This window comes from Falco rusticolus, chromosome 2 (assembly GCF_015220075.1).
Source record: "Falco rusticolus isolate bFalRus1 chromosome 2, bFalRus1.pri, whole genome shotgun sequence".
NCBI classification, from domain to species: Eukaryota; Metazoa; Chordata; class Aves; order Falconiformes; family Falconidae; genus Falco; species Falco rusticolus.
In genome coordinates this window covers 83,450,660-83,478,284 of record NC_051188.1, presented here as the reverse complement: position 1 = coordinate 83,478,284, position 27,625 = coordinate 83,450,660, and the positions used below count along the sequence as shown (strand labels likewise).

Sequence of the window (27,625 nt, the reverse complement as noted above, 5' to 3'; positions counted from 1 at the left end):
CTGACCTTTTGCTCTTATCACAACTATTAGTCTTTAGGAAAATTTATTTTGTTGAGAATATGGTTTTCCTCTTCTCCTGACTCAGCTGGATCTTCTGGCACTCAACACTTTGATCATCAGCTGCCAGCTAAGCCAGCACTGAATTTCTTAGTTGCCTTCTACTACAAAATCTGTTTCCACAGGCAAGTAAATCTTACATCCTAAGACAGTGACTTACTATGGTTTTTGTACTTGGTTTTTGACATTTATATTTTGCCTCTTTGTTCCAGCACTTTGTAGAGAATTCACTATAATGATATTGTCCAGGTGAATATCTTCCTACTAAATCTCTCTAACAGTCATTTGTTATAATGAAGTTCTATCACATGAAATACCATTAAAATAAAGTATCTATTGGTTGGCTTCAGATTTACGGTTATAAAAAATGATCAATAATGATAATCAAATTCTTTTGCAGAACTTGACTTTATAACCCATAAAATAATGCTATGATTTATACATTTGCTTGCCCAAAATTTATGGTAACTTTTTTTCCTAATAATGATAATCTGATTCATGTAAAGAAATTTATTTTATGACATAGAATACTGCCAGGGTAAGACTGGAAGAAGAGAGACAAAGGCATTGAAATGTAGACAAATATTTGCATTATTTCCTGGATTGGCTACTGTTATTTCCTCTTCATAGTTTTCCCAAAGGAGTTCTAACCTACCCAGAATCTTTGCAGCTTGACTCATCGTTACACACAACCTTTCCCAGTACGTTACTTCCACCACTCGCTTGAGTGGCTTGCAGTACAATACCACACCGTATTACTCACAATCTCCCTCAGTTAGATCCTCAGTTCGTATTTTAGAAATTTTGTTTACATAACCTTGAAGGCACACCGTTATGAAAGTGATGACTATTCAGCATTTTCAAAACACAGATTTAAGGACTGGTATGTATACATCCTACTTTTGGTAGGACATTAACTACATTTTGGTAGGAGATTAATTATAGACATATTAAACATCTGTAGAATTTATTACATGCCAAAGCTGATATTTTTTAAATCATCTGTGGGCAAAGCCAAACTTCCCTTTCCTGCTATTATACTACTATAGTTCAGGGTGGAATTTGTGGAAATAAATAGCTAGCAACGCTTTGCCTATATCTCTTTGAAAAGCTAATTTACTATTGGCATGCAACTGTTTAATAGTACAATAACATACACCATCTTCCAAGTACTCTACACACAGCCCTCTGAAATAATATGTAGCAGTTGTATTTGCTGATTTTTATAACTTGTATGATACATGACATGTTGAATGTCTATATCTGTACTAGTTTTATATGTATGCTAAAGATTCTGCTCAATGTCACACGCAAATTCTGTATCACAAGAGATAGTTAATCCATTTAGGCATCCATTAGATTGTGCATCTCCATTGCTATTAACAGACAGCTACTTGGAACGTGACTTCCTAAACATCATCCTAAATATTCAAGGTCATTTATACTTACTACAGAATGGAAGCTTTCCTCTAAATTCTTTCCCCCTCACACCAATACCACTTCCAAGATCTTTAGAGAAAGAAACATCAATCATTTGTGTTGCCCTAGGAAGTGCTGGATTGTTAAAATTCCAGTAAGAAAGGCACTCAGACTCTGTAAAGTATCTCTTAAAATACTATTTATTGGAGCTGAGACTATAAAAAAAAAAAAAATAAGATAGTATCAATAGTCTTATGTCCCTTCAGATGCTGGGAATCCTGAGTTGTGTGGAACCGAACAGGCCTCCAGCCAAGCACAGCATGCTACACAGATCCCATATGTGGAAGGTTACTCCATTTTGGTCATTTTAGCTCTTGCACTATTTTCTTCCAAGCAAAACAATTCTATTCATCATTTATACTGTCAAATATAAAGGACATTTGCATGGGAACTTCCTGCTGAAGTTTTAGATAAAGGCAAGGACACGCAAGTTATGTAACCAGTGGTACCAAGCAGGAGCTGCCTGTAAGCTCCTCTGTTACCATCAGCTGGCTAAGTTTATCCTTCGGCCAAGGGATATGCATAGTGCAGCACAGGCCTACACTCAGGTTAACTGTTACGCGGATTTCTACCTCCTTGATGTACAATGGTCTTCCAGTTAGATTACTACAGCATGTTACACTTCAGTTGGATGCAAATTCTTTAAAATAAATTGAGTTTACTGATTAAGTCACAGGGCTGTAAAAAAAGCCAGTTAAGTTGCATACCTGTCAGCACCACGGTGTGCTCTCCACCACAAGCAACCTTATTAACCTTTTCCATAATTCCCAGTACAGGCTGTGGGACTCTATTGTTCTTCAGCTGTTCAGGCAATAATCCCAGTTTCCCATTCTCAGGTTCTCCAAAAGTATAGAGCTCACCATCTCCTTTGAAAACACAGAACAGAGCAGAATTTCCAGCATGCACTCAGAAGCAAGGATGGGCTGTCAAGAGTGCTGCAGACAAATCAGTAAGATAAAAAAGTGTACAAACAATACAGGATAATTTAACATATCTGTATAATGTCCAAACAGCTCTGCGAAGTAGTCTGCTTTGACGGCACAAGAAGGGGCTAAATTTTTAGCTCCCTCCAAGATGAGAACCACAATATTTAGCCTGCAACAAATCCAGCCAAGGGAAAAACAAAACTAAGTATATCCTGCTTCGGAGAGGTTATAATTCCCTCTGTAGCAGTACTTATGTCAACTGAAGCTGCTTTTATGAATCTCAACTAAAACAGAAAATTGTTTTGCATGGAATTTTGATGCAAAAGCCATGCTTTCTTCTTGTAAGACATAGAGAAAAAAGAAAAGAAAAAAGAAGAGGAATGACATGAAACTGTCTGTGTGGTCTGGACAGCAAGAAAAGAGCAATATATCCAACAACAGGGATAAGAGCAGTAGTTCCACAGCAGTAACTCCACCAGAATTAAGTTTAAAAAAAATACTGACTTGTCTTTACAGATCTCTTCCTGTAAGTTCTTTCTGATCTGCTACATAATCATGTAAGAAGACCCTTCTCATTCACCCAGATGTTTTAAGAAACCAGTTCAAATACTGTCCAATCCCAAATCTGGGTAATTTATTTTACTTTCAAGTTTCCTTTGTTTTATCTTTTCCAATCACTCCCTTTGCTTTCTCACTGCTATGTATGTCTGAATTACTATTCAAGACAGCATTCTATATATCCTTCTACCATAGTTAAAAATGGAACATGGAAAATGTACTTCCCATTGCTATATTTACAATTTATCTACATCTTTTACATTTACCTACATTTTTTTATTTTTTTTTTTACAATTTATCTACATTTACATTTCTGATTTTCCGTCCTAAGGGGTCCAAATTATTCTAATGGGGAGTGAGGTTTGGGTAGAAAATGTTTCCTTACTGGTAGGAAAGCAACAGTTGAGTATTCTGCACTCATGAAAAAAACTATCTGTGGAGTAGTGTCCTCTTAGCAAATTGTGGCCCACAATCTGAATTTGAAATTACTTACCAAAAAACTCATCATGTGCCATTACATATGGAAAAGTTTAGGGTTTAATCCCAGTTGGATATAACAAAGCACAAGGATAAACAAAACTCTCACATGGAGCTAGTTCAAGACAAAGAAATGTTTAAATTACTGTAGGAGCTAAAGGAAATTCAAAGAGATAGCTACAGTTACATAACAAATATAATACCAAACCCCAGATGTATACTCCATTATTAAAGCTCAGTCATCAGAAGCACCCATCTACAATATTTTTGGAAACATGCAGATTTGTACTTCAGTACAAAATGTGCTTTTACTTTCAGAAGGATACATCTAGTGTTCACAAATTTATTTTTACACCATTTAGAAGCATTGCTATTGCATGATGCAAGTATCTGAGAGATTTTTATTCAAAAGCTGTAACTTCCTTGCCAACATGGAAGTTGGGTTAACCTTGGAAATGCTGGTCTTTCCCCACACACAGTGAAAACAGATGAGCTCAAACAAAGTTTCAAAGCTGAAGCCTCATTTAGGTGTTCAGAACTGACCATTAGAGAAGTTCATCCCTCTCTCCACTGAAGGCAGGCAGAGCATAAGAAAACACACTCACTACTAGTTTTCTGTTAGCCTTTGTGCATATTCCCCCATTTGCATAGCTGTTACGTTTGTTGCTTTTTCCTTGCACTTTTTTAGCCACAACTTAAAATTTGGGAATTTAAGGACAATGGAAATGACCAAAAAACCACGGCTACAGAGAAATAGGAAATAAGGAAGAGCTAGAAGTAAAGCTGTAAATAAAAATGTAAAGTACAAAAAACGAAGCTACGTATGCATTCTAAAAAGCAAATGCCATTAGTGAAATTGTAAAAACCAAGTTAATAAAAATTGAAGGATATGATTCAAAATGAACTGAAGTTTATTAAAACTTGGGCATACCAAGCAAAGAGAGGAAAAGAATTTTACTGCTTTGAATTTTTAATTCTGATGATGAGAAAGGCAAAACTGGTGTCAGTAAGAAATGTGTCATTTTTACTGAATCTTCCAGAGCTTTGCTCTAGCAGTACACTCATTTAAAATTGCCTTTTGTGTGAATAAGAACTGAGCAAGAACTTCAGGTTGCAAAACCGCATCTTCATTTTGTGTAATTATGGGACAACTAGTTTGCATTTAAGTCATCTGGTAAATCCAATAGATAACCTTGATTCAAAATGGTTTTCCTGGAAAACTCTTCTGCCAGCAATATATATATATATTATTGTTTTTTTAATTTGTGGCACTTGGCTCTCGATTACTTTGTGCTAAAGAGTAACTACAGCAGTGGGTGCATAGAACAGAGCAGCACAGCCTGCTTTTGCCAGGACCCTCCATCAGAAGGGCTTTGATTCATTCTGAAAACCCTTAAACTACTATGTCTTTTAATAAAGCAGTGCTTCTCCTCCCATCTTATCAGAGGAAGTAATTCTTGACTAGTCATGCTGCTCTGTGATGTATGTTACCTTTGGTATTGACAGTCCTCAATAAGCAAACAAAAATGGTCTAAATGATGAACTGTTCTCTTCAGAGAAAGCCCAAGGATAGGTTTTCAATTAATTATAACTATAGGGAGAATCTGAAGCATGTCTCTCATTTTACGGTAAAGTCCATTCAGGACAAAAAATAAAGAGGTTATGCAACTTCGAAGATACCTCAGCTTCCACTTAATTTAAATGCATAAATTTATCAATTTACTTGAAAATTCTGGGGAAAAAAAACACGTGACATACTCAAAGAGCAAAAACTGTAAAGGAAAAAAAAAACTTTTCATAAAAACCAAAGTCCTGTTTTAAATGGAAAATGGGTCCTAAGCCTCAACATAAAGTTGCAGCCCAGCACTCCCATCAAAGACTTAGAACCTAACTTTGATGACAAAATATTTATTTGTAACACTTACAAAACCTAAGAAATTTAGCCTCTGCCTTAGTCAAAGAAACCCCAGACTATTTTATATTGTTTCTCTATTTTCCAAGATCACTTCTGCCTCTCACAATGGCAGATTCTTCAAGTGCCATGCTCCTGGGCCACTAAGGCTAGCAACTGGACTTACCATCTTTACATAATGCTCTAACCGCACAGAGGGGCAATCAGGGAATGACAATAATACAATCTTACTCTATATCAAGCTGCCAGAAAGGTTTCACAGGGCTCAGGCCATTAAGAGTAGCCACTCACAATCTATTCACAAGAGCGACACCCTCTTCAGCAAGATGATGAAACAGGATAGCTGTATTGCCCAACTATCATCATCAGAGGTGTAATCCCATCCTGCCATCTCTCCTTAGATTTTCTATTATTCTGACATTTTCTTTCCTGCACACACAAACTACCCTAATAATATTATACCACTTAATTTACCTGCAGGTATCTGTGCACAGATAATCTTTTCTGCATTCTTCTATACTTCTTTTCTAAGAGGCATTCTGCAATCATTTCAATCTGTGTTTTTTAAGAAAGAGCACATGATCTCAGCTGCAGAAAAATATATTTCATTTCATTTCTAAACTAAGGACTGTGTTTAGGCTTCTCTGTTAGTTTTATATTCTGGTTTGATTCTGATCTTTATTCTTATACCTACATAAAGAAACACTCTGAACAGGCTGGTGCTTTGCAGTTATTTGCGGCAGCATCAATTTTCTATACTAAAACAGTAGCCCAATTAACAACAAAAAAATCAACTGCAATGTGAGGTTGTCTGTAACCAAAACATTCCATCGACAGAGAGATTTTATTAGGGATTCTAAGTGAAGAGAAAGGAAAAAACCCAACAACAGAAAGAACCTTGCATTTTTTGGAAGGTAAGCGCTGTTTTTATACACTTGGATTTGCCATATACTTCTAGAAACAAGCCGATAAACCCTCAAAAGCACTTGAGAGTTAACTAATTAGGCAGTTCTCTTTGAAGAGACCAGCACTTCTTTTCAAACAGTACTGCACCACAAATATTAATCCAATCACAATCTAATTAATAGGATTAGAGATTCAAATGGCCAAGCTTCCTTTGACTTCCCAAACTAATCAAGTTTATTACATTTTTTTCAACTTAATAATCCAGCTAACAAAGATAAACCCATTTATTAAAGCAATTTTTGAATACATTACACATCCCTTTAAGGCAAATAGGAGTCTAAAAACTATGAAGAATAGCTATCAAACATAAAGGGAATCCAGCTAAACCCAGATAAATTTTGAGTACAGTACGTGTGCAATACAACTGCATTTTAGGGACATTCTGTTCACAACGGAATCTGGTTATTTAATTTTCTCCTCTCATATGAGTCACATTCTCACATGTTGAACTTTCCCTAGTGTGGCACATTTTCTGTATCACTAAACCTTAGGTCACAGGAGCATGTCAAGAAAATGGGAAAGCAAATGGAAAACTATTCTTGGCCCCTCAAAGGTAAATATGTGAACTGCAGATGAGAGAAGGTATAAGACCTGTCTGATGGCAAATGAGGGCAGTAGAATTGGATCCCTCTATGAATCCTTGAATAAAATAAGAAAATAATAAAAAAATAAAATAAAAAATAAAATAAATTTAAAATAAATAAAAAATAAATTAAAAAAAGGAAGAAGTATTTATTCAAGACCAAAGTGATTGAAACCACCTCAAATGCTGAAATTCTGAGCAAGGAAGTAAGTGTTTGTGGAATGGTCCTTAAAAACAATTACAAAGTAAATTTAAAAAAGGAATTCAAAGAACCTGCAAAGCTCTCTATGAAAAGGTATCTTTGTAGCAGGACTCTATCTTAACATTGCTTACAGTAGCAGTTCAAGCAGGGGAAACAGCAGAAGAGGTCCAATATATTCGACTCCTTTCTGGCTCCACGAACCTAATTCTGCTGGAGATACCAGAGTGGTTAGATACATTTGCTTTTCCTGGTCTCCATCTGCTCCAGTGGACAAATGAACCATGTACACTTGCCAAGCTTAAGGCTTTCTGAAAAACTTGAGTGAGCATGGTCAAAGACTAGTCAAGTAAAGGTCTGTGTATGGACTCAAAATTGGGCTTTACACTCTTTCAGCTCTTTCTTCTTCTGTGCTTTATTTGAGACATACCTCTACCATGAAGACCTAATGTCCCAAGCCTGAACAAAGAAAGGAAAGGAAACAGATACTGTAAAAAAGTCCTAAAGAGGGCTGGAAACTATAAATTAAAAACTTATTTTCAGTGGAACTCTTGGAAGAATCCAAAGTGAGAGGAAAAAGGAGTAAACCTTCATTTAAACAGTACGTGAGTAACCAGACCAGCTTCCTAATTTGCATACGGAAATGAGCTAGCCACTGCCTGTGTTTATGCCTAGTCTAAATTTCAGAAGTGTTTTTTGTGAAAAATAATTCAGGTTATATTCTGATCTTCTATTCTACAACTACTTTTGGTGTCAGTGCAGCCACATGTACACCGTAGAATACAGGTGACTGACACATTTAGCAGTTAAATTACCATCTGCAAGGAAGGCATTCTAAAAAGGAAAAGTAAGAAAGATGATAAATCACCTTTTTGGAGCTACTAGGTAAGAGAACCGTCGGGGGTGTGGGTAGGGTTGTAGGACTGAAGTACAAATGCAGGATTGAATAACGTACAATTTCCATAAAACATGCTTTTATCTACTAAAGGTTTACATCAGGATTCCACTCTACTTCTTATTGACACTGCACTTGGCTTTACAGTCGTTAAACACCTGAAAGACAAATGCCTACTAAAAAATCTTTTTAAAACCAGCTGTTTCAAAGAAATAACAACTTTAGGTGTTTTTTTTTTAAAAAAAGAGCTGGAATACATACTTCACCACTTTTTTTCTCAATAGTCTCTTATTAATGAACATCCTGCCCTGGAGAGGGCACTCTGTGACCACACTATGTATTCCAGTGTCCATTAACCACCTCCTAGTTTTAACCCAGTATGCCTGTGATCCTAACAATTTGCTTAGCCAGTATACAGCTTGTGTGAAACATAAATATAATAAGAAAGGGAAACATTTAGTGCCATGCTTATGAGTTCAGCCCAACAACATGTATCAAGTCCTACATCCTGCAACTACATTTTATTTTTAAAGACAGGGTATTACTTGATGTTTAAAAAGTCAAAATGTAGCAATTCTGTAGTATTCTAATAACTGAGAAGTTACAGGTGTTGAAAGCTTTGTATTAACAGTGTTTCTTCCATAATAACAGCATCCACAAACTAAGAAAGTTCCTCTGGTATACTTCATAGATGTTGAGGGAATTACTACAGGTTACACACTCACCTGAACAGTTCAGAATTCATTTGTGGAAATACAGAACCACCTTCTTTTCCAGATATTACTTCCAAAAGTATATATTAAAAATAACACTAATCACTCCAAATTCTAGTATACAAGATAAAACCATACAATAAAAATACATGGAAAACTCCCCATGCTAGGCAACTTTTAAACATACTTCAAGGCACAACTCAGTGACTAACTGGCAATTCAGGGGAAATTAAACCCAACCCTTTTAATATGAATATTCCAAATACATCATAATTATCCAGTTTGCTATATTCTGCCACCCCTCAGAGGCAGAATACTGACAATGTCAACCACTGTTCTAAGTCAGTCTAGCAAGTCCTACAAGCGTTTTCCATAAGTGAAAAAAGAATCCTAATACTACTGAAATAATCACCTTTTTTAAAGAAAAAAAAGCAAAAATTCAAAAGAAAAAAAAGTTTTAAGCAACAGCATAGTGACTTGACTTCCTTCCTAACTATGCTGTAAGAAAAATAAGGTAACTACATTTGTACTTAAACAGACTCAGTCTGCAGAATTTCCACATTGTAATTTAAGAGCTAATTTCATGGCTAAAATTATGTATGACTATGGTACACTTATATTAAATGAGTAAGCTTTGTTTTTAAACACTGTCTGGATATACACTGGCACTAGCGCAACAGAAAATGAATTCAGTAAAAGTAACTGGATATCCAACACTAAATGTCTATGGTAGTTAAAATATCAGTCAAATAAAACTGTCAGCAAGGGCCCAAAAGAAAATAATTTTAAAAAACCCACAACCTTTCACCACAGAAGTGGCCATCTGCATGTCAGCAGTTCCAGTGAGACTGAAGCCCGGTTTGTGCAGGATTTGCACATACTAAGGCTGAAAACCAAGATTTTCCACTCACAACCAGGCCTCTTTAAACAGTAACAGGTTCGACAACTCCTCATTGTCACAGGTGATAACCAGTTCATCTTCCTATTAATATTTTAGACTCCATTCTTCTTACCCAGCTGCTACCCTAATCCTTTTTCTCATCCCCCTCCACTAAAAGTTTGCACTTCCTTAGGGCACTTGGTACACACTGTTTTCTCCTTGCTCTTAGATGCTTGTCCTCAACCCTTCTTCTAACAAAGGTTTTGTCACACCTCACTGCAGTCTTGTCAGAGGTTTAGCTCTTGGCTCTAAGGCAGAAATACACATCTTCTTACTATATCCTTGAAGTAAGACTTAATTATTATTTTTTTTATTTCAAGTTCAGGAAGCTGTAGATTTCCTAACAAGCACTGAGCTCCTGATCAGTCAGAGGCACTTCATTCATTTACTGTAATAAAGCATCTGTAATAAGAGTTGCACACTACCAGCATAACACATAAATAATTTCCACCACAGGAAGCTCTCATTCTGTTAACAGCATGTTCTCAGAGAGCTATATAGATATCATATGTGGAAAAGTAACATTTATCAAGTAACCTGAGAAAAGTATCTGATGGAATAGTTCCTGGGTACCCATTAAAGGCTTTACAGTCAAAACTACTGATTCTTTGAAATCTGTAATTACTCTGAGGGGACTAAACTGTAAAGCTTAATAATGTAAATCTATATGGCTGAGAGGAATTCATGGCTGTCCATGTGTAATACCATCAATATTGACTGATAAATTCACCCATACAGGCATTAATAATAAATGAGTGGCATCACCACTTTGGAAACCAATAGATAGCTGGGAAGAGAGAGGTGGAAAGCAACACGGAGGTGGGTTGGTTTGGAGATCAGAGACCAGCTCACTTTAGCATATGCTTCTCCTTATATTGTATACTGCCCATTTATTTGACTTTAAAACTTAAAATTTAAGACAGAACATCAAACTTTGACAACAATCTCACACCACTAACAAATGAAATCAGTTTTTCCACAAAACACAGTAAGTCTCTTCAATATTTATATTTCTAGAAGAGATGAAGATGATTATTTGAACATCACAAAAAAATGAAAGAAAAGTTGGATTATTGAAACCACAGTATTAATCCAAATCTGTCACAACCTCCATAAACATAAGTGTGATAAGACAGTCATTCTTTCTAATATGCACAACAATGTGCAAATGCCAAAAATTAACTGCAGTTTTTTCTCACAGTACTGTCAGCTCATCAATAATAAACAATAATACATTTTTACATAATACATTTTACATAATACAAGATTACATACAAGTTTCCCAAATAAATCAATTAGGAACACGTTTTAGAGACCCTGTCTCTGGTAAAATCTCCCAATGTAATACAAAACTACACAGGTGACATTCTGCCACATGGCAGCTTTTAACAGCTATGGCATATCTAGTTTCAAAAGTAATGAATGCCTCATTAACTACCTTTACAAAGGCAACAATCTGAGAACCACTGACTTGTATCCACTAACCACTATCGCCATTTTCTTACCTGTTATCAAGGCAGAGTGATAATACCCACAGGATATAGAGGAAACAGGTTTTCCAACATCCACTTGACAAGGGACACTGACACAGGCTTCATCAGCCAAGCCAATCTGACCTTCCGAATTGTCACCCCACACAAAAAGCTGCCCATCCTCTAAAATGAAGACACAGACAGTTAACAGATTTAAAACCAAAACTAATAACCAGTTATAGTACCCATTTAAGACCATTTCATAAACTCTTGTGTATGACACTACTAAATGTCATGATCTCAGGTCTGAAGTAAGAGGGTATTGCTTAAGCTTTTCAAAAGTGACACAGAGCACACAGTCATCAACTGGTGTTAAGACCATGAATAGCTAGGGGAAAAGTACTATGTACTATGTAAAAAAAATCTTTCAGAAAGAGGAAGATCAAGCGTATACGACAATTCAGCTGCCGAAGGTCAGCATGCAAATACCATCGTGAATTTAAGACATCTTATTTCTAGTAGGAAGGCACCACTTTCTCATTCTTCCAAACTTATTCTCTGTTCTGACTTCGGTACACATCCTGCTTCATCCAGTCTTATCTTTCAGTCCTCTTCACAGGTAATTATATTGCCCAGCTTCATTTTGTTTTCCTTAAACTATCACAATAGCTGCTCCAGGTTTATTAAGACCAGCCTCTGTTGACACAAAGACCAATTGCAGCAGTAACAAACAACATGAAAAATCTGTTTTTCCGAAAGAGATGAAGTCTTTTCCCTGCATATTTCTTAATGGTGGGAAATAAGTTGTGAATAAAAAAATGTACCATCTATAGTGCTACTGAGATGCTTCTGGAAACTAAATAAATCTCAGGAGAATGTTAGTAATTGTCACAAAAAAATACAAACCAAATGAGCAGGCTAGCATCTCTCATACACTCTTATGTGTTCTGTCACATTCTGAAATGACAGCCTCAGTAACTTATCCTAAACATGTACAGAAACAGCTGCTTTATAGCAAAACTAGAGAAATTACATTATAGGGTAATAAAGGACCACTCATTCAATGGCTCAAAGTATTATAACTGACTTCAACATGTTGCAATTGTGTAATTCTGCCACCAGAAAGATAGGTCATAGGTTAGGTCCATCCCAGAATTACTGATGACACAGCTGTGTAGCCTATACCAGTAGACCAGAACAGCTGCAGTAAGAAGTGGAATTAGGGAAGTCAGTTTTCATAAGATTCATGTTTTGTAGTTGGCTTCTCTTGGAAATGAACTGAAGATTCTTCCCATTTTGAGGGCACTCACACTGTCTCTCCTTCGTAAGGATTCCTGCTAACCCTAAAACAGGTTGAGCTCCCATTGCAGGCCATTGCTCACGTAAAAGGTTTACTTCCACAAAATTTGTCAGAAATCAATGAGACTGCCACCCTTTACCAGATTGCGTTGATATAGGCAAATGTCTATGGTTACTAGGGAAGGACGACAGGGAGGCACAGAAAACGCACCAACATAAGCAGACAGAATGCTGGAATACATGTTTCCCTGGAACACCAGGCTGGACACACATAAATGGCTTATATTAGTGGTTGCTCTTACCAGTTACAGCTGCTGAGGTGTATGATCCAGCTGCTAGCTGTTTGATCTTGTGCTGGTTGGTAAAAAAACTAATTAAGTGAAATGTGGTCCTTTCCTCTGTGTCACCCAATCCCAACTGACCTTCACTGTTACCTCCAGCAGCGTACACATTTCCTTTTTCTGCATACAGAAAAGCACATGTAATACACAGAATGAAGACATTATCATCGTGGTAAAAAAAAAACAGAGAAACTAAAGCAAGTCATTTAATTTTCAACACAAAAAATATTACAGAAAAGCTGGGGTCTACTGCCCTGAAATATCCTCAAGCTGACATTAGCAGTTTCTGTTGTAGCTTGCACGGAGGCTTGATCAGAACTTTCTAAAGGCCTTCTATGTAACCTAGGCTGTCTGTGTCTCCCACCATTCTGGAGACTGATCCAAAAAGTAAATACAATTTGAAGTTCTGCAAGAGTTCCGAGAAAATGACTACTAGTAGCCCTGGCAGCTGGAAGCAGCTTCTTCCGCAAATAATGTATAATTTTAAGATAAAGCAGAAGGAAAATGGTGCATGCTGTCACAGATAAGAAAGCTGGAGTCCTATTAGTCCATAAATTAGAGAGATACATAACTTGATAGTTTTGATACTGTGAATGAAATATATTTTTGCTTAGGTTTTTATTAGAAATAGTTTATTCATTTTAATATTTAAATTACTTTTGATTTAATTAACTAGGTCTTTATTTTGTTTTAGAATCTTAAAATTGAAGTTAAAGCTGTTGATTGATATCTGACTTAAGAGAACTTTAAGATTTATATTTTTAATTTTAGTATGTTTCACATCTAAAGTGCTCATCTATGATGAGAAAGATAAGGCCCATTAATAACACAAATCCAGACACAAATGTGATAAGCAACTGACATACACTCTATAAATGGTCCTTCCCATATAAATGGCCACAAATTATCTAGTCAGCGTGTACGCTGGAAGTGACTAATATTTACCCTGTGCAGTCTTGCATACTCAATTGTTATTAAAATGTTCTGCTTTATTCTGATAATCTTATTTACAGTGTTCAGGGTCTCCACATGTATAAACCTCCTAATAATCAAACAATTCTCTTTATAACATTGCTGCAAGCTAACGGATTGCAACCACAAAGATGGCTATTCCATTACATAAATTTTAGAAGTATGACAAGAATTTGCATCAATTCTCTGAATACTGTCTCTCTAAAAAAATAATTTTTTGTTTAAATTTATAGTTTATTTATTTATAGCTTAATAAAGCAACTTGTCATTGAAATAGCAGACTATCTTGGCTAACCAAAATGCAACAAAATTTGAAGTCCTGAAAATACTCAGTTCTACTATATTTACTCAAATATATAACTTTATACTACTAAAGATAAATTACTTGTCACAGTTAAATTCAAGTACAGATATGTAAAAAATACTAATATACCTTTACAGGGCTTTAATTGTTAACCACACCTCAAATGCCAGCAAGAAATTTTTTCATCTGTCTGTTGCTAGCAAACACTTATATAACATTATTCTATAAATGTATTGGCTCAGAATAAATCAAGCATTCAAAGAACTGGATATCAAACCCCCAAGTTTTAGCAGTACCATTTTTGTTTATTTTTCCTTCTTTCCTCCTGGGGTTCCTAATGTAATTTTGCATGAAAGCAAAGGAAGAAATCCGTCTTTATTTAATATGTATATAATATGTGTTACATACCTGTGTAAACTAAAGTGTGGTTTCTTCCACAAACAGCAAGTTTTGTTTTTTCTGGTTTTAAAGCTATGAATTAAAGCCAAAGGGGGAGGGAGAAGTTATACACAAGCTGATAGCTGGTTCAACAACAAAATATTCTATGCTCTAGAGGGAGCTCTGATTTTTTTTTCATATTTTTACCAACAGAATGACTACAAGATTTGCTGCCCATTTGAACCCAGCACGTGACTTCATAAATCAGGATTCCCCCAAGACAAGAAAACAGATAGAGACCTTAAAAACTTACAGCTGACACTCAGGTTAACTTGATGATAGCCACTTCATCCCAGTGCCACATTCCCCAAAATTTACCACTTATGGGACATGCCTCAAAGAGTATGTTGCATTGCAAGACAAAATGCATGCTTAAAGCTGTCTTCAGTTTTCATTAACAGCATTATTCTTATTTCCCTTTTATGTGTTTCCTCACTACCTCAAATCTTCCAGTCTTACTGTTCTTTTGTCTGATCATCCCTACATTCCTTCATTAAGCACAGCTACCTTTTTTGCTAGACTTTTGCTCTGCACTGCCCTCTTATTGATCACTAAATTCAATTGCTAAGAACAATCCTATCTGGACTAGTGCCTAAAATTTTTGCATATACCATCCTGTCTCAATTCCAGCTCAATTACCACCCACCCACTGCACCTATTTCTCTGCAGTTTGGCCACTGTGAAAGGCTGGTGTCCTGGTTTCTGCTGGGGCAGTTAATTTTCTTGTTAGTAGCTGGTGCAGTGCTGTTTTGGCTTTGGTGTAAGAACAATGCAGATAGGACACGGATGTTGTTAGTTGTTGCTAGGTAAAGTTTATACTAAGTCAAGGACTTTTTAGTTTCTCAGGCCTTGCCAGCAAGGCACAAGCAACTGGGAGGAGACACAGCCAGGGCAGCTGACCTGAACTAGCCAAAGAGGTATTGCACACCATGGGACATCATGCTCGGTATATAAACTGGGGGGTTGGCCAGGGCCTGCCAACTGCTTCTCGGGGACTGTCTGGGCATCAGTCAGTGGGTGGTGAGCAACTGTATTGTGCATCACTTGTTTTCTTTCCTCCCTTCCCTTTGGATTTCATTCCTTTCCCCTTCTCCCTCCTTTTCATTACAACTGCTATTGTTATTATTGGGTTTGGTTTATTTTTTCAATTATTAAATTGTTCTTATCTCAACCCTTGAGTTTTACATTCCTATCTGATTCTCCTCCCCATCTCTGTGGGTGAGGGGGGAGTGGAAAAGTGACTGTGTGGTGCTTAGTCGCCAGCTGGGGTTAAACCATGACAACTGGGAATGCAGGCAAGCGTAATAAGAGTTATTTTGGTGGGAAAGGGAATACAGAGGTGCCTTTCTCCCATGGCAGGTACACTACATTTCAGAAACAAAGGATCAACTTTTCCATCCTCTCCCCAGTGACTGAGTTTTGGGCCCCTCACTACAAAAAAATGACATTGAGGTGCTTTAGTGTGCCCAGAGAAGGGCAGTGAAGCTGGTGAAGGGTCTGGAGCACAAGTCTTATGAGAAGCAGCTGAGGGAACTGGGATTGCTTAGCCTGGAGAAAACGAGGCTCAGGGAGAACCTTATTACTCTCTACACATACCTGAAAAGAGGTTGTAGTGATGTGGGGGTTGGTCTCTTCTACCCAGTAGTAAGGAACAGGACTTGAAGAAAATACCTCAAGTTGTACCAGGAGAGATTTAGATTGGATATTAGGAAAAATTTTTTCACTGGAAGTCTTGTCAAGCATTAGAACAGGCTGCCCAAGGAAGTGGTGGAGCCACCACCCCTGGAGGTATTTAAAAGACCTGTATATGTGGTGCTGAGGGACATGGTTTAGTGGTGGACTTGGCAGTTCTGGGTTAACGGTTAGACTCAATGATCTTAAAGTTCTTTTCCAACCTAACCAGTTCTATGATTCTATGACTGTTGCCAACAATTTATCTTCCCTCAGCCATGTCCATGTGCCCTATACAATCCTCCTAAAACAACACTATTTTTACATATCTTTAATTGCTTTTCTACTGCACTAGTCCATGACAAAGCCAACAACTATCATCTCTCTCACAAACCCTTTTCAGTCCTTCCAAATCAACTTCTATCAGCTCCATAACATTCAGATTAAAGTCCCTTCTCCGATCTTCCAAGTCACCGCATAAATCTGCTTACTTAAGCATGAACTGTCTCTGGTCTGTCACACAGATACAATCATCAATTGTGCAGACTCAGGTTCCTGCCTATCCTATTCAACACCTACCACTACCACCAGGCTGGAACACTCCCAATGTTGCCTTCTTCCTACAATTTTAACTTGCTGCTTTATATCCCAAAACTCTGCCTCCTAGCTTCAGTGATGATCTTAACCAGCTCTTCAGAAGCCTGTGCTCCATCACCTTCCTCCCACTTAGGCTAATCAATTGTATTTGATGAGCCATGCTATACTTACAACGTTGCTGGCAATTTTTCATGACTAAAGACTAATGAAATTAGTTTAGTTCCCAAAGATATTTTCTCAGAAAATATGGAGCCACAACTGTTTGGCCCCAAGCAGAAACTGAAATCTGTCCTTGCAACCCCATTCCCAAAGCCACGTGATGACAGAAAACTAGTGAGAAAAGCTCCAGGATTTTCTCCTGCTGCCTGCTTCCAAGGGAAGAAAGATAACCCTCTTGTGACTTTTGTCAATGGATGCCAGGTCTAGTTGCAATTGCTGTCATCTTCTCTACATCTTTTATTCTCCATTGCAAATTGACAGTAAAAACAAAACTTGACACCCAGCCCATTTAAGCCAAAGTAAGAATCAATCCCCTACATGGCTGACAGAAGCTGTGAACCTGAGAGTAGCTGCATTCTCCCTCTGAAGTGAAATAGAGAGGAACAGATAAAGGACAGTAGAATAAGCTAAATCAGGAAGAAAAAAGTTTGAACAAGCAGGATAATTTGTTTTTAACAATAAGCTAACAAATCAATCTGCTGGCAGAAAGCATGAGGATAAACATTCAATGGTGAAAAGAAATGTGTTATTTGGATAGCTCTGACTGGACATAAGGAAGGAGACAGGGAAAATGTATCACTCTAGTTTTGCTTGACAAGATACAACTGGCTAGGAAAGATCAAGATGTGCAATGAAAACACATTTTACAACACAGGAAAGAATATGGGCATTTACTTTACTGCTTCATACAAATATATTAACATTTATGCCCCTCGGGCACTTCTTTAAGTTTCTAAAAATTTAGTAGTACTTGCAGAAAGCTCCTGATAGATTTTTTCATTTATAAAGGTGCTAAGACAAACGTGATAAAAAGGTTACACAATGCTGTTGGAACACACAGACAACACTGCAGAGACGAAGAATCTGATTAACGTCTTTGCAGTCACAATGAAGATGTGGTTTGTCAGAAAAGGCAAATATTACATAGAATGAGAGCCCTCAAAAAAGAGAGGACTCTATGTATTCAGACGCAAAAAGGACCCAGAATCTGGAGCTGGTGGAAAATCAAGTCAGGGATCCTTTTAAGCCGCTTCTATGAGCTTATGCAGTAATATGCTGCACATGATGAGTATACAAGGCTGAATCAGTTATTTTGGAACTGCATCCTATAAAATACCTTTTCATAAGGGTTGCCTTTCAGAAAGACAAAAAAAAGAAAAGAAAAATTAAACAAACCTTTAACACATGTTGGTTTGTTGACAGTGTTCTTTGATCCTAATCCTAACTGGCCCCAGTTGTTACTGCCAAACATGTACAGTTTACCATTCCCTGAAAAAAAAAATGCACAGTCAGTATCCATACAAGTGTTTGAATATCTCATTCAAGGCAAGATGGTCATTCATACACTGTGCTACATATTACTTCCTTTTAACATAAGGTTTAAGATTAGGCAATTCAATACTTAAGTGTAAACAATAATGAATGTCCTTGTGATTTTTCAGTACAAAAGTCGTAACTGCATTAAGTAAGAAATCCCTAGCCAGAAGAAGGGACAAAAAGCAGAACATCCCCTCCTTTAATTACAGCACAGATAAAATGCTCTTCAGAAAATAAAATGCTGTACTCTTGGACAGACGCTGCAGTTCAGAAACCACAGTATCTATAGGCCCACTTATAAAACAATAGCACATTTAACTGAGCACCCACATCTTTTACCCCAAAACCAGGAATGCAGCTGTATTATGAATACAAACACAAATTTGTCATATTCAGTTTATTTTACTGTTGGGGGGGGGGGCTATTTCTTTTACTGCTAAATGTCTTAAAATGATTTACAAATCTGCACTTCTACAGAACACAGTTACTGATAAATTTTCAAATGTGTTCTCAAACTGTATTAATGTGTTACTCTGCATATAAAGGAGGAATGCATAAAACCAACATGCAGCCAGGGAGTTTTACAAACCTAAATGCAAACATCAGATTACAAATAGTCAACAAGAGCAATGCTAGAACCGTATTTCAGAAACTGGTATGACGTGTCATCGAACTTGCAGGTTTGACCAATACAAACAATGAATTGTAATTCCAAATAACCAGTGTTCTTTTAAGAGGATGGTGTATGAACAGATGAAAACTTTTGTTATCAGGCATGCAAATTAGATAGCCACACTGACTACTGACAATACCTTAAGATGAATTAATTTAATTTCACTTTTTAAACTATTACCTTTTGCAAAGCTGTGAAGTTCATAACCAAAGATAAAATCCTCGTTCCAACAGAAATCTTTGTGAAAAAACAGAAACTGATTTTTTAGAAAAACCAAACCTTTTACAACTGTTAAAAAGGAGTTTGTTTACTTTAGAAGAAGGCCTGCAGCGCTTTGTGAATCAAAGTCCACCACAGGGCTGTTATGTAATAAACTCTGTCACCCTAGCCATCAACAATTATCACATGATCCCAACACATAACAGCAATTCCACATAATAACGCCAAAATATTACGGCTGTTTGCACTTCAGTAGCATAAGTTCCCAGTGAAGGTTCTGAATGTGATTTACAAAGAATACAAAACATGATATTGAAATGTTTAAAATATAACAAAAATACTCTGTTAAAAAATCCGTTGATTTTCTTAAATATAATGACCTTGTGACTGCAATATTTTTTTTGTTTTAAAAAAAACCAGCAAACCATCAACATCTAGCAATAACTGGTTCTAAAGTCCCAATCTAATTGTTAGATTTGACAATTTTTTGCACAAGCCTATGCATCAATATTATGTCTTTCCAAGAAAGTTAGAAGGGAAGAAAGTCTGAGGTCAAGTCTACTCTCGTGGTGTTTTACTAATAGCATTTATGTCACCATCCCAATTTTGCTAATGCAATCATGTCAAAACACACGCAGAGCTGTCTGTCACTGAGAGCAACACACACCTTAACAGAAATAATTTTTATTAGCAAATGGCATCCTAGATTGGTATATGCTTCCTTATATCCTTGGTTTATACTTTTTAACTGCCTTTGTAAGACAGTAGTACTCCTGTGGCAACATGATGCCAAACTGCCATAATTCCACTTAAGCACATTCTCTTTTATCCATTCAAAATCCCAACAGGTCATGCTTTTCATCCTATAATCTGCTGTTTCTTATACCAGTCTTTAAATCCTCAGGGATTGCTTTGTAAGTCAACGAACTTAACAGACAAGAGGAACTTCTTTTACATTCTTTTACAACTGAGTGACAGCCTTTTATAATTTCAGGCTTCCAACACTTAGCAGTGTAACAGAATGTAAGAAAACTGGGAACCAGGAAATTCAGACAGTGAATGAAAACTAACAGGCACTACAGAGGAACCTAAATAAATGCCTGTAATGAAGCAATATTTCTGGGTCTGTACAGGAAATCAGGTTTTGGGACAGACATGATGCAATCTAACTGGCCAGGAAACACAACAGAATTTTGCATGCCCGTTTTTTATAATTGTATACCGAGATACCTCCAGTCATCACCACAGATGCATTGAAGTGAGAACTAATTCAACAGCACACAAATAGGCAAGGATTGTATTTGAAAACTTTGCAAGCACAAATTGCTGGGGTTTTTTTGCTTCTACTTTGGTGCTTACAGAGATTGTGGCCATCTGCTATATGGAATGGAATGGAATGGCAGAAAATAGATCCATAAGAGAAAGATTATGACTCTGGGCAGCAGAAGAGAAGCAACAGGATATAAAGAAAGGGACTACTTGGACTGTTTTGGTGATGAGAACATACTTTCAACACCTGTCTCCACCTTCATCCTGATGCAAGACTGGAACATTTCTCCAAAGTATGCAGGTGTTGGCTTAGCACCAAATATTTCACCGACACGAGTTTGGGGCTATTAGGGAAGTCACAAGATGCTTACCTCTTTAGCAACAGGTTTTGAGAGACTTCAGGAAGAGTGTCTCCTAACTAGGACATTTCTTATATGAGCAGCTGCCATCACAACTGTAATTCCTGGGAACCCCATCTATCACATGCTCCCCTGACTCATAAAGCACTATTAAAGGCATTCATTCAGCAGCTGGGAAGTAAGATTTGAAATCCTCAACATGCTTCATGATAATAGCAGGAAGCCAAGTATTCCTATCACCTATGTTTAAAGGTATGTTTTACACACACACACACACACCCACACACACCCCCACACACCTTGCTTTCTAAATGATATTAGTGTGGGAGGAAAATAAAATGGGGAGACAATGTAAAGACTTTGAGCATTTATTACAATATTCTATTGAGAAGCTATATCTGAAGAAAATGTAAAAGGTAGTATTTTGGACAGAGTATCATACACCCGGCACCATGTTTTGTTTTGTTTTAATTTGTGCTATTTTGTGAATAAACTATGTCAACAGTTCATTTAAAATTCATATACAATTAAAATGCATTTCTCATAAATGGGAATGACATCAGTTTTGTTAGGCAAGTCACGATATTCTCAAAAGCTTTATTGAGAAGTAAGAACAGTCACGCTTAGGACATTTAGCATCACAAAAACAAAAACAGCGCAGTATGTTGCTTACTCCTACAGAACAAAAGATCAACATAAACACGTACAAATTTTCCTCATTTTCCTCTTTCAGTTGATGGAAAAGATACTTTGCCATGTTCTGATGGCCTGCTGGTAAGCAGAAAGAGTAGAAGGAATCTGGTGTCCAAAGACCTGGAGAGATTCCAGGGTCTCTTTGGTACACATTGTTGAATGCTTATGCCTTACAAAACCTGAAATTATGAGCATACTAATCTTGTGGTTCCATATGCACCTCTTTTCACTCCTACTTTTACATTTGATATTTCTTTCTTTCCTTCTACCCTTTTGCACTGGGGGCTTCAATTCTCTCCAGAGCTCCGAGTTCAGGAAATGTCTTTTCATCATCACCATTTCCCCTCCTTGTGAACAGGATCAGTCTCTTTGATCAAATATGGGCAAGCTGCCTAAGATACTCTAGTCAAGGCAAATAAACAATAAGACAACTGTTAACTTCAAGAGGTTTGTAGAAAAGAAAATTAATAGAAATGTATTGGGAGGGGACTCTTAAAAACACGCGCAACATCACTTCACACCAGCTCCCAACAGGATGAATAAATTGCTTTCCAAAGCCTGCAGTTATATCAGATACATGGAGTGGACTTTCAACATTCTTGGGAAAAAACAAAACAAACAAAAAAACCCCACAGAAATGGGGCAAGAAGCATTATTAAACATATTACAAGTGATGCTGGAAGAGATACTGCTCATGACCACATTAAAGAACTAAAGAAGACAACTGCTTAAAAAAAACAATCTACTTGAACATTTTAATAGAGATCGTGCTAATAGTACAGAGTAAATAAATAAAGAAACACAATTTTAATTCCCAAACTCCAAAACTGGAGAAGGAAAATGCTTCTCCAATTAGTTCAGCAAAACCAACCCAAAGCCAGCAAGTAACTATCACTGGTCCTCTCTATTCCAACATACAGACACAGTATGTAAATAAGGCTTTGGACTCCAATTCCTGACCTAGAAAGCCAAAGAACAGTGTTTTGTATTTACTTTACACTTTTCTTCCTAGAAGTCATATGGGAATATTGATGCTGTTAAGATGAAATATCTGAAAATTCCTGAATATTTTGTTTGAATGCTTAGTATTAGTTTCTGTACATCATCTTCATTTGCATTCAGTCAAGATGCAGTGCTAGATGTAGCTGTCTCCTGCCCAAAACCAGCTTTAAGGCATGTTTTGTATCAGTTTGGGTGACTGTTTTACTTATGATTGTTGAGACATGTCAGTGTGAAACTGATACATTTCTATTAGATTTGAATTTACCTCATATTCCCACTGTCCCCTACATACATAGGTCCAACTATCTCTTCCAGGGGGTGGAAAAAAAAGGGAGGGAGGAATTTTGTAACCTGTAAATAAAGACTGAAAATAAAATGAAGCATGCATTAACACACACCTGCTTGAGATCCATTTCATTCCTCAGTGATGTTTGTCTTTTATATCTTCCAGGTCAGGTTCATGTGGATTTCAAGAAGCTCCTGGTTTCCCACAAGGTCTGTACCCTTCTCAGTAAACTCATTATCGGCACGCACTTCTGCAGTGTTTATCCAAGGTGTTACTGCAGTTCAATGCCATTCACCAAGGGCTGTAATTCCAGTGTATCATCCAACTCCATCTAACAGCAGAAATGTGAGGTGCACACGGGCATGCACAGGTGTGAAGCACAAATGAGGCACAAAGGTTTTCTGTTTCCCTTCTTCACTTTTTTGTATGACTCTTGCAGTTTCTCTACATTTGCTTGTTGTTGATCAGTACTGTACCCTTGCTTTTGCCACTACTTTACCACGTCTCAAAAAACCTTTTGGTACCAAAGAAATTTTGTAGTCATGCTTCTACAGTTCCTTCTCCTCAAAAGCTTTGAGAAAATAAAGATCTGATTATCTAGAAGTTTCCCTGGTATCCTATCTGCACACTACAACACAAAGGCCAACTACAAAGACATTTTTGAAACGTGCTACACATATTAAAGTAACATGGAGAAGGGGAGATGCTATAGAAATGATGCTGCATGCAAACCTACGCAAGTCAGTTTCTTCAAAAGCTTTATCTACATGGCCACTGTTGCAGTGACATGGGAAAACAGTGCTGGCACAGGCACATGCTGGGGGATCTCAAGGAGGCAATTGAAATTGACTTGTCTAAACTGAGAACGATACCACCGTTATTCTGAACTGGGTGTGGGCATGTGAAAGGATATACCAAGAAAATTTCAAAAGGGAAATTTCACAGTGCCCCAGGTTACATTCTGATTAATTTTATGCAACAGGCAATTTAATAGAACTGGTTCAATCCAAGAAAAAGTGTCAAGTTTTGTTCAAAATAAACTATTCATGGATAATTCATCTTCTGTGAAGTTAGGCTTGAAAAATTAATTGTATAATTTCCCTCAAGATGTTCCACAGCCCATGAAATCTATACTTTTTTTTTTTATCATGCCTGGAATAGTTTGTTCTAAAAATCCAGCATCTCAAACTTTGCCTGCGGACATAGTAAGAAACCCTCAAGACATTACTTAATGAGTAATGACCAGTTGGGAATTCATGAGAAATTAATATATTAAAAAATAATAATATTTTCCTGAAAATATACATATAAATGTCATACCAAAGTCTTGTTATCCATCAGCAGTTGTTTGTCAACACATGCTTATCAACAAAACAGTAGTCCCTTCCATGTAAAATAAATAGAACAAACTCTTCAATGAGTATTGTTTCCATCATTTCCAAGAAATGAAAATAAACATTAATACTGCTCACTGTATTGCATCTGAGCTTCTTTGAACGCTTCTGCAGTTTATTTCCGATTTAAGTAAGATTTTCTTAAGTTTTTTGAGTTGCTTTTTCAAGGCTTATTTTCAATTGGCAGTTAACAGTAATACAAATCTTCATTTCAGAGATACAGTGTTATCTATTGTTTCAGGCAGATTCCTAGTGAACTTGTTGACTGTGTTCAACAGGTACTGTTTACTTCCACAATACAAACCTCTATATTTAAGATTGCTTACTAAACACTGTCAGATTCACACAAGAAACATTCAGACTGAACAAAGTCATTTAAGTCCTGTGAGATACATTCAGTTGTTACAAATTCATTAAAAACGGTTCTTGTGAAAACTTTAATTGACCTCACACTAACTTCAAAGCCATCTAACAGTTCCCACAGAACAGTCCTCATCTGATATATTAGCTCAGTAAGATTCACGTAAGAATCACAATTTTCCAAGCTGTTCAAAAATATAACCTTTTATCTCTATTTCCAATTTTAAGTCTATTTCCAATACTGACCTGTAACAATAGCAGTATGTTCATCTCCACATGATATAAGCACAGGCTTGTCATTTTTGAACCAGAACTTGCTGGGAACATCTTCTGCAAATTTGCTTTTTCCAAATGTGAAAACAGCACCTGATTCTAAAACACAAAAAGATAACGTCAATTTTAGTAAAAACAAATTTTGCCTCATATATTTTGAAATAGTCCTTTCCTATTAATTCAGTGCACATTTTAGTTTCCTTTCTCTTTTTTTTAAAAATGGCTGAAGCATTTTCTTCCATTCTGTTTCACCAAGACTATGTCATTTTCAGGCTCCCATTTTAGTCCTCCTGATTCTTCTTAGCCTCCACGAATGTCTTAATAGAATAGGTATTGTTGCTGACGTACTGTGTTCTGAGGATACAATAATTTATTTTAAAGTACATTAATGTCCTTTATCACTATCCTCGAACATGAATGACTAGGTGTGTAAAAGAAAGAATAAAGAACTCTGAATAACTGCCCCCAGAAAGTAAAACGAGAAGCTCATCCTGAAAACAGGTTGAGACAGAGTTCTCACTTATGTTTGCACTTGAATTCAAACAGGTTTTCCAAATTGGATTAGAGACAGACAACACACTGTAAAGAGATGACAGGCTCCAAACTGACCACTCTTCCTCAGCCATCTGAGAAGATATGTGCTCTAAAAATGGCCACCTAAAATCAAAACTCTGAGCCTTCAAAACTATCTTTGATCATATGACACGATCTAAAAAACCCAAATGAAAACACGCCAAAATAAAGTCAAGACATTTATTCTGCACTTCCAATCTGTCTACTTTTCTCCATTCTTCCCACTTTCGAAAGTCAGCAGGGTTGTTTTAAAACAACGCAGAATGCTAACTATTCATTCCACTTTTGGGTAAGCATGTGGCTTGACACAGAAAACATTAATTCTACAGGAAAATAAATGAACTTACAAGTTAAATAATTTGCCAAAAGCCACGCAGACAATGTGACAAAGCACACTTAGACTTTCTATTTTAAAATGTTAAAGCCTGTGCTTTAAGCATAGAACTATTTTTTGGAAAACAAAGGGAAAAAACCCTTGCCTCTTCCCTGCAGACTTTTTGTAACATGTAAACTATGATAACACAAACACGCACAGTAACACTAGACTGCTTCTATAAACTTACATATGACAGTAGCATTGAAACATCTTTGTGGATTTACTTTCAACGAAAACAATCAGTAATTTGCATCTCAGCTCCAAAACTCAAAGCTCTCTCAGACTGTAAATTTGCTATTCATTTTGAAATGGTTCTTTAATGCAAAAGTTTCTCATATTTGCAAATGAAGTCACTTTATGCATCAGGTTCAGCAGACACGTGTAAAATTGTATTTACTACCCCCCCAGACGTGTGTCACTTTCAGTATTTTATTAAAAACAACCCTTTTGCAGACCAATTCAAGCCTTTTAAAGAAAAGGTGATTTTTCCTCATTTCATGTAGACACATCTACATCCACAGCCACGCTAAAAGGCATCTGAAAACGCTTTATTTTTTCTCCAGCCGGCCAGCCACGCTGCCCATTTGAACAGGGCTGCGGTGCCCTCTGCACTCGCGCCCACACAGAGCACACGGGTTCTTCTCTTTTTCTTTCAGAAGCATCACCATGAAAAGGATTCCTAATTCAATGTATACGAAAAGCAGACAATTTAATTCACACACGTCCTTCCCACCTCAGCCATTTCACAACTAAAACCTAAACCCTCAAAACTTAAAATTTGTAAATTAAACCCTACCAACCCAGAAAATTAAATCCCACCGAATGTACAGGAGGTTTTGCTGTCTCGGCCCTGAGAAAACCTTTAAACATTGCCGTAGGTGAAACCACGGACCGAAACTCGTTTGTGCACTGAAAAAACCCTGCCTGCCTAACACGGCTCCGCGACGCCATGCCGGTGACGGCAGCAAGGCTGCCCCCGTCTAATCTCTGACGTCAGCGGACGTCACTCTCCCCGGCACCGGAAGGCACCGGCGGGGGGGCGCAGCCCGGGGCCGCGCCGCACTGGCGGGCCGGGGGCAGCCGGGGGCGGCCGCCAAGCGCAGCGGGAGGCGGCCGGCGGTGATGGCGCTCAGCGGTGGGGAAAGCGGGCAGGGACGCCCACGGGCGGACAAGGGCCGCCCCCACCTGGCTCGCAGCTCCGTCCCTTGTGAGGGGCCGGCATCACTCACCGGGCACCGGCAGCTCGTCCTCCTCGGCGGGCTCGACCATGGCAGCTGGCGACGGGCAGCCGCCCCCGCGCCCCATGCACAGCGGCGCCGGGCTGCCGGAAGTAAACAGAGGCCGTGCCACGGGCAACGGCCATAGAGAGCGGCGCAGCGGCTGGGGCCGGGCGCCGGGAGCAGGCCCGGCCTGGGGGCTGGCGGGGCCGGGGGAGCGCCCCCTGGCGGCTGGCGGCGGGGCGGGCACCGCCATCTTAAAGTTCCCCCGAGCTGGCGCGGCATCCGTTGTGCCTCCTCGGGCGCGGGGAGCGCAAACCGGCTGCAGCGCTCCAGGTGGGGGCTCACGGTGCTGAAAGGAGGGAAGAATCCCCTCCCTTGATGGCCCTTTGTGAGTCTCGTCTCCAGCAGGGCTTTGCTTTCCTGGCACCGTCCCTGCCGTGGGCATCGTTTCTGGCTCCCTCCTCCGCAGGCTGGCCCTGCCTCCGGCCCCCGAAGCAGCCATCTCGCACGGGGGCTCTGCCCTCAGCTCCCCGCTTCGCCCAGCCGGGCTCCGGTACCTCTGCTCGGTTTGCCGAGGGATTGGAGGGGCTGCC

General features: G+C 38.1%; 1 protein-coding gene across 4 annotated transcripts in view; it reads right to left on the bottom strand.

The window, feature by feature from the left end:
• The window catches only part of RPGR (retinitis pigmentosa GTPase regulator), a 60,396-nt gene extending 33,192 nt beyond the window's left edge, over positions 1-27,204 (bottom strand). For 2 of the 4 annotated variants that reach the window (XM_037376938.1, XM_037376941.1), the window contains exons 1-7: positions 27,042-27,203; positions 24,837-24,962; positions 18,195-18,287; positions 14,502-14,564; positions 12,779-12,937; positions 11,211-11,360; positions 2,244-2,402 (exon numbers count right to left, since the gene is read on the bottom strand). In XM_037376938.1, coding sequence (XP_037232835.1) covers positions 2,244-2,402; positions 11,211-11,360; positions 12,779-12,937; positions 14,502-14,564; positions 18,195-18,287; positions 24,837-24,962; positions 27,042-27,117 — 826 coding nt within the window. In that variant the 5' untranslated portion in view covers positions 27,118-27,203. Of the gene's footprint in view, positions 1-2,243; positions 2,403-11,210; positions 11,361-12,778; positions 12,938-14,501; positions 14,565-18,194; positions 18,288-24,836; positions 24,963-27,041 lie in introns of all 4 variants that reach the window. The other 2 variants (XM_037376939.1, XM_037376940.1) reach the window with 2 other exon arrangements.
• Positions 27,205-27,625: the final 421 nt, after the last annotated feature.